This window comes from Salmo trutta, chromosome 30, assembly GCF_901001165.1.
Source record: "Salmo trutta chromosome 30, fSalTru1.1, whole genome shotgun sequence".
Taxonomy (NCBI): domain Eukaryota; kingdom Metazoa; phylum Chordata; class Actinopteri; order Salmoniformes; family Salmonidae; genus Salmo; species Salmo trutta.
In genome coordinates, this window is record NC_042986.1 from 21,316,273 (window position 1) to 21,324,627 (window position 8,355).

An 8,355-nucleotide genomic window follows, 5' to 3' on the forward strand; every position below is an offset into this window, starting at 1 on the left:
GAATAATTTATTTCAGCTTTTATTTATTTCATCACATTCCCAGTGGGTCAGAAGTTTACATAAACTCAATTAGTATTTGGTAGCATTGCCTTTAAATTGTTTAACTTGGGTCAAATGTTTCAGGTAGCCTTCCACAAGCTTCCCACAATAAGTTGGGTGAATTTTGGCCCATTCCTCCTGACAGAGCTGGTGTAACGGAGTCAGGTTTGTAGACCTTGCTCGCACACGCTTTTTCAGTTCTGCCCACAAATGTTCTATAGGATTAAGGTCAGGGCTTTGTGATGGCCACTCCAATACCTTGACTTTGTTGTCCTTAAGCCATTTTGCTACAACTTTGGAAGTATGCTTGGGGTCATTGTCCATTTGGAAGACCCATTTGCAACGAAGCTTTAACTTCCTGACTGATGTCTTGAGATGTTGCTTCAATATATCCAAATCATTTTCCTACCTCATTATGCCATCTATTTTGTGAAGTGCAACAGTCCCTCCTGCAGCAAAGCACCCCCACAACATGATGCTGCCACCCCCGTGCTTCACGGTTGGGATGTTGTTCTTCGGCTTGCAAGCTTCCCCCTTTTTCCTCCAAACATAACGATGGTCATTATGGCCAATCAGTTCTATTTTTGTATCATCAGACCAGAGGACATTTCTCCAAAAAGTACAATTTTTGTCCCCATGTGCAGTTGCAAACCGTAGCCTGGCTTTTTTATGGCGGTTTTGGATCAGTGGCTTCTTCCTTGCTGAGCGGCATTTCAGGTTATGTCGATATAGGTCTCGTTTTACTGTGGATATAAATACTTTTGTACCTGTTTCCTCCAGCATCTTCACAAGGTCCTTTGCTGTTCTGGGATTGATTTGCACTTTTCAAACCAAAGTACGTTCATCTCTAGGAGACAGAAGACGTCTCCTTCCTGAGCGGTATGACGCCTGCGTGGTCCCATGGTGTTTCCACTTGCGTACTATTGTTTGTACAGAAGAACGTGGTACCTTCAGGCGTTTGAAATTGCTCCCAAGGATGAACCAGACTTGTGGAGGTCTACATTTTTCTGCGGTCTTGGCTAATTTCTTTTGATTTTCCCATGATGTCAAGCAATGAGACACTGAGTTTAAAGGTATGCCTTGAAATACATCCACAGGTACACCTTCAATTGACTCAAATTATGTCAATTAGCATATCAGAAGCTTCTAAAGCCATGACATCATTTTCTGGAATTTTCCAAGCTGTTTAAAGGCACAGTCAACTTAGTGTATGTAAACTTCTGACCCACGGGAATTGTGATTCACTGAATTATAAGTTTAATAATCTGTAAACAATTGTTGGAAAAATGACTTGTGTCATGCACAAAGTAGATGTCCTAACTGACTTGCCAAAACTATAGTTTGTTAACAAGAAATTTGTGGAGTGGTTGAAAAACAAGTTTTAATGACTCGAACCTAAGTGTATGTAAACTTCCGACTTCAACTGTATATATATATATATACACACACATCTCAGTACCAGTCAAAACTTTGGACACACCTACTCATTCAAGGGTTTATCTTTAGTTTTACTATTTTCTACATTGTAGAATAATAGTGAGGACATCAAAACGATGAAATAACACATGGAATCATGTAGTAACCAAAAGTGTTTCACGAATCTAAATATATTTGAGATTCTTCAAAGTAGCCACCCCTTTGCCTTGATGGCAGCTTTGCACACTTTTGGCTTTCTCTCAACCAGCTTCATAAGGAATGCTTTTCCAACAGTCTTGAAAGAGTTCCCACATCTGCTGAGCACTTGTTGGCTGCTTTTCCTTCACTCTGTGGTCCAACTCAACCCAAACCATCTCAATTGGGTTGAGGTCGGGTGATTGTGGAGGCCAGGTCATCTGATGCAGCACTCCATTACTCTCCTTGGTCAAATAGCTCTTACACAGCCTGGGGGTGTGTTTTGGGTCATTGTCCTGTTGAAAAACAAATGACAGTCCCAGTAAGCGCAAACCAGATGGGATGGCGTATCGCTGCCGAATACTGTGGTAGCCATGCTGGTTAAGTGTGCCTTAAATTCTAAATAAATCACTGACAGTGTCACCAGAAAAGCAGCCCCACACCATCACACCTCCTCCTACATGCTTCATGGTGGGAACCACACATGCAGAGATCATCAGTTCACCTACTCTGCGCCTCACAAAGACACGGAGGTTGGAACCAAAAATCTCACATTTGGACTCATCAGACCAAAGGACAGATTTACACCGGTCTAATGTCCATTGCTCGTGTTTCTTGGCCCAAGCACGTCTCTGCTTTTTATTGGTGTCCTTTAGTAGTGGTTTCTTTGCAGTAATTTGACCATGAAGGCCTGATTCACATTTACATTTACGTAATTTAGCAGACACTCTTATCCAGAGCGACTTACAAATTGGTGCATTCACCTTATGATATCCAGTGGAACAACCACATCTATATCTATTTTTTTGAGGGGGGGGGTTAGAATGATTACTTTATCCTATCCCAGGTATTCCTTACAGAGGTGGGGTTTCAGGTGTCTCCGGAAGGTGGTGATTGACTCCGCTGTCCTGGCGTCGTGAGGGAGCTTGTTCCACCATTGGGGTGCCAGAGCAGCGAACAGTTTTGACTGGGCTGAGCGGGAACTGTGCTTCCGCAGAGGTATGGGGGCCAGCAGGCCAGAGGTGGATGAACGCAGTGCCCTTGTTTGGGTGTAGGGACTGATCAGAGCCTGAAGGTATGGAGGTGCCGTTCCCCTCACAGCTCCGTAGGCAAGCACCATGGTCTTGTAGCAGATGCGAGCTTCAACTGGAAGCCAGTGGAGTGTGCGGAGGAGCGGGGTGACGTGAGAGAACTTGGAAAGGTTGAACACCAGACGGGCTGCGGCGTTCTGGATGAGTTGTAGGGGTTTAATGGCACAGGCAGGGAGCCCCGCCAACAGCGAGTTGCAGTAATCCAGACGGGAGATAACAAGTGCCTGGATTAGGACCTGCGCCGCTTCCTGTGTAAGGCAGGGTCGTACTCTGCGAATGTTGTAGAGCATGAACCTACAGGATCAGGTCACCGCCTTGATGTTAGCGGAGAACGACAGGGTGCTGTCCAGGGTCACGCCAAGGCTCTTAGCACTCTGGGAGGAGGACACAATGGAGTTGTCAACCGTGATGGCGAGATCATGGAACGGGCAGTCCTTCCCCGGGAGGAAGAGCAGCTCCGTCTTGCCGAGGTTCAGCTTGAGGTGGTGATCCGTCATCCACACTGATATGTCTGCCAGACATGCAGAGATGCGATTCGCCACCTGGTTATCAGACGGGGGAAAGGAGAAGATTAATTGTGTGTCATCTGCGTAGTAATGATAGGAGAGACCATGTGAGCATATGACAGAGCCAAGTGACTTGGTGTATAGGGAGAATAGGAGAGGGCCTAGAACTGAGCCCTGGTGACACCAGTGGTGAGAGCACGTGGTGCGGAGACGGATTCTCGCCACGCAGTCTCCTCTGAACAGTTGATGTTGAGATGTGTCTGTTACTTGAACTCTGAAGCATTCATTTGTTGGGCTGAAATTTATGAGGCTGGTAACTCTAATGAACGTATCCTCTGCAGCAGAGGTAACTCTGGGTCTTTCTTTCCTGTGACGGTCCTCATGAGAGCCAGTTTAATCATAGCACTTGATGTTTTTTGCGACTGCACTTGAAGAAACTTTAAAAGTTATTGAAATGTTCTGCATTGTCTGACCTTCATGTCTTAAAGTAATGATGGACTGTTGTTTCTCTTTGCTTATTTTTGCTGTTATTGCCATAATATGGACTTGGTCTTTTACCAAATAGGGCCATCTTCTAACACTACTGATTGTCTCAAATGCATAGAGAAGGAAATAAATTCCACAAATTAACTTTTAATAAGGCACACCTGTTAATTGAAATGCATTCTAGGTGACTACCTCGAAGCTGGTTGAGAGAATGCCAAGCGTGTGCAAAGCTGTCATCAAGGCAAAGGGTGGCTACTTTGAAGAATCTCAAATATAAAATATATTTGGATTTGTTTCACACTTTTGGTTACTACATGATTCCATGTGTTATTTCATAGTTTTGATGTCTTCACTATTATTCTACAATGTAGAAAATAGTAAAAAACAAAGAAAAAACCCTTGAATGAGTCGGTGTGTCCAAACATTTGACTGGTACTATGTATATATAAAAGAAATTGCAAGTGAAATGTCCACAATACATTTTATTTTATAAATGTGCTCATACTAAATGTAAGTGTGGTATTCATTCATGTCTCCACTACAGTCACCAACAATATATTTTATTTCCTAAAGGCATGCTATTTTTGTGTTAATTAGTCCTAATGACCTGAATCAGGGTTTCCCAAACTTCGCACATTTTGGTTTTTGGCATAGCAGTACACAGTTGATTTCAAGTAAAAATCTATATTTTATAATTTGAATCAACATTGTACTGTTAGGGTAAAAACCAAAACGTGCTCCCCTTGGGGTCCCGAGGACCGAATTTGGGAAACACTGACCTAAATAAACTATTACATAATGAACACTAACTTCAGGATGCAAATTAGATATTATTACTAGCTATGTTGCATATGAAAAAGTAATTTAGATAAAGAACTACTCCAGGGCGTAGGGGGCGCTATAAAGCCAAAGGCCACCATCAAACGCCAAAGGAAAATATGTTCAGACTCCCGGAAGACAGCAGGAGCGAGAGGCCACAGATAGAACAATGAGACAGATATTTTACCGGATGTATAAATGTGATGCATCCGCTTGGCGTTTCCACTCCCTACCAAATATGGAACGTTATTGATTTTGGCCGACATTCTGCAAATTAACTCATCGATGAAACATTTGATCTCAATACAGTTTTCTGTTCCCAAAACTAGAATATGTTATGAACAGAGTGGACTAAGTTTAGTAGACTGTACCTTTGCAAAAGTCTTTAAAAAGTGTTCTTTAAAAGGAGTGCAAAGGCGAATTTACTTATTGCACACGCGCACTACAGAGGTGGCGTTCCTTAACGGAAATATGCAGATGTAGGCTAGAACGCGCCAATATGATCTCGCAAACTCGTGTTAAGCTCGGCCCACATCCTTTCTTGTTCTCCCATCTACGACTAATTTCTTCCCATTGAAAACGGCAGGCTGTAATCTATCTTGGTTTAGTTATAAAAATCTTCGGGCCGGCCACGTTGTTAGGATTCCACAAATTAGCTATATCGTAAAACTTCATGAAAACAAACATTTGCTTTTTGATCAGAATTTAAGGTTGGGGTTGACGTTCGCAGAGTGGTTAGGTTTAAAATGATAAGACAAATTGTATAAATGGCGGGGTTTATGACTTTGTGGCTGTGGTAACTAGTGACGACCGCGTTGTTTTGCTGCTAAAACAACTAGCTAGTTAGCGGTGCTAGCTAGTAAACAAACAAACAAACAACTAAACTGAATATGTCTGGAACTTCATCAGTAGCTGGTGAAGTATTTGTAGATGCCCTACCGTATTTTGACCAGGGTTATGATGCAGCTGGCGTCAGAGAGGCGGTAAGTATCTGCTCCATAGGCGTTGTTATCAGTTGCTAACTAACGTTCGCTAGTCTAGCTATAGTTAGCAAGCAGGCATCCTTATAACGTCCCTTACCTAACCTTAACCATTTCACATGTTAACTTTATTGGGATGGCAACAATTAATGTACTGCTGGTGTTCCATAACACTGTCGGTGTGATCGAAGCGTAAGAGCGTCTACTAAGTGACTAAAATGTCAACGTAAAATGGGGTGACGTCCCAAGGATCTATGATAGACATGAGCAAGCCATGGAAGCAAAGTAACGTTACCAGGCTACTGTCAATGAAAAAAACAGCATGATCTTGCTAATCTGGTCGTTTTAGAATCTTGCCTCAAGCAGCCGCCATCATCGGCTAACGTACAATAACATACAGTAGCTAGCTAGGTCACCCCTCAGAGGTACGAGTCTAGCAAGTTTAACGTTACTGTAGTACTATGCTGTCTGTTCATATGTATTTATTTCCATACACAGGCTGCAGCCTTGGTAGAAGAGGAGACTCGCAGATACAGACCGACAAAGAACTATCTCAGTTATATACCCACACCTGATTTCGCTACCTTTGAAGTAAGTATCACTTACACAGTTCCACATTCTATTAACAAAAATACATAAATGAATATGCACATGTCATGCTGTTATATGCTTATGGATTTTGACTGACTCACTGTCAACTGTGTAATCTATGATGCTCTACAATTACATTATGTGAAGCTAATGCTTATATATCACCCATCAGACTGAAATCATGAGGAACGAGTTTGAGAGGCTAGCAGCCCGGCAGCCTCTGGAACTTCTCAGCATGAAGAGGTCAACCCAATCTACTCTTTTGCACATAGCAAAAAGAGTCCTGTTAACAATATTTTTTAACATTCACCCATTCAGCTCTAACGTGATGCATTTAAACCCTCGTTGTCCGGGGTGTACACCCAACTGTTTTATTTTTAATCTGTGCAGATATGAGCTTCCAGCTCCATCGTCAGGGCAGAAGAATGACATCACTGCATGGCAGGACTGTGTGAACAACTCCATGGCTCAGCTGGAGCATCAGGCAGTGCGCATTGAGAACCTGGAACTCATGGCACACTATGGCACCAACGCATGGAAGGTCTACAATGAGTGAGTCAGTGGCTGCTGCCTGTGCACAGTAGAGCTCTTCATTTATCTTAAAGTCCAGGAAAGAGTCACAGAGGATAACCAAACTGATTTGACTTAACAAATGGAGCTCGATTAGTGATTTAAATCGGACAGGAAAGAAGAGCTGTTTTTTGGGAGGGGTTTTTACACATGCTTGTCCTGAAGAGTGAAGTATAGGTTCACAGGAACTTTTTGACATTGCCTTAATATTGGTCATTATTTCCACTCTACAGTAACCTGGCCTTTATGATTGAATTGGCTCAAAAGGAACTACAGAAATTTAGGTAAGTAAATGGTGTGAACATATTCTGCTAAGATTTACAAGTCATGTATCACATTCATGGTTAGCTTGTTTAGTTGTAGTTTTGGAAAGAGTCTGACAAACTGTCAACAAGCTTCTGCATAAATGTTTTTTTAACAGCCTTTTCTGTTTGTGTGTCATTTTTGCAGAAAGCAGATTCAGGACTTGAACTGGCAACGAAAGAATGATCAGCTTGCAGGCGGGGCCAAGCTGAGAGAGCTGGAGTCAAAGTCAGTTCTGTAAATGTTGTATTTTTCATTACTGTTCTCTAAATGTGGTATGATTGTCAATGATTTTTAAATCCTTGCTATCTCTCGTAACAGTTGGGTGTCCCTCGTAAGTAAGAACTATGAGATTGAACGTGCCATCGTCCAGTTGGAGAATGAAGTTGGACAGCTCAAACAGCAACAGGGTGACGAGAACAAGGAAAATATTCGACAGGACTTCTAGAACTCGAGCCTTGTGCGAGACCTCTTCTACAAAAAATAAAATGTTAAGCTTGCAGCTGAGAACCAACATGAAAAGAAAAGGACTCTCCAAACTTTCAGAAGAACATATTTGCCTTGGCTCCACAGTTTCTTTAGATTAGTGTCAGACAGTGACCATTGAAAAACCATGGGCCGTGTAAAGAGCTTTTTCATTGTACCTCGAGATCACTTAAGAAGTGAACTCTCGTCAATTTTTAAATGTTTGTCAATTTAAGTAGTTCTAAAATGAGGTAGAGTTAAGCATAACTAATGATGCTTTCTACCAAATTCACATGATTTCTTCCCATATAGTCAAGTACCTGTGCACAAAAACATGCTAGCATGTTTAGAACATTTGTGATACAAAACGTTTTTGTACATGTAATATTATTTTTTTAAATACACTTATAATAAAATGATGTTGAGACATGTGTGTTTGTTCATGGATTGGTTATGTCTACTGTCAACAGTACTACCAACAGATGGGCCCTGGTTCTTGCCTGTTAAAAGCCTGTCAGTGAATATTAACCAAGTTGAAAATGAGAAGCTATAGAGCCCCACAGTGGAGGTGTCATAATACCAATTGAACCTGGCGGTCAAACAGAATTGGTTCCAATTGTAATTTCACCATTAATTTTTCCCAACAGGGGATTTTAGAAAAACTTAAAATAAGGGCTGTGTTTCATGTAGGCTTACCCTGGTGTGATTATTTAATACCCATGTAAATCTCAAACAAGGTGACTTTTCAGTATATTCGGCTCTATTTACTCTCTATTCGAAAATGCTAATTAGCATGGAAGTAGACATCATGCAAACTACAAATCCCAGCAAGCTCCTGCATGTCATTTCTTACACCTTTGCTAACAGGTAATGTGTCAATTTAAAACTTGCACA

The 8,355-nt window shown here is 41.8% G+C and overlaps 1 protein-coding gene across 1 annotated transcript; it reads left to right on the forward strand.

The window, feature by feature from the left end:
• The first annotated feature begins 5,102 nt into the window (after positions 1-5,102).
• LOC115168226 (pre-mRNA-splicing factor SPF27) lies at positions 5,103-7,892 on the forward strand. Its single transcript, XM_029723301.1, has 7 exons — positions 5,103-5,535; positions 6,031-6,123; positions 6,296-6,366; positions 6,514-6,675; positions 6,927-6,977; positions 7,144-7,224; positions 7,318-7,892. The coding sequence occupies exons 1-7, from the start codon at positions 5,443-5,445 to the stop codon at positions 7,442-7,444; spliced, it is 678 nt and encodes a 225-aa protein (XP_029579161.1). The 5' UTR covers positions 5,103-5,442; the 3' UTR covers positions 7,445-7,892.
• Positions 7,893-8,355: the final 463 nt, after the last annotated feature.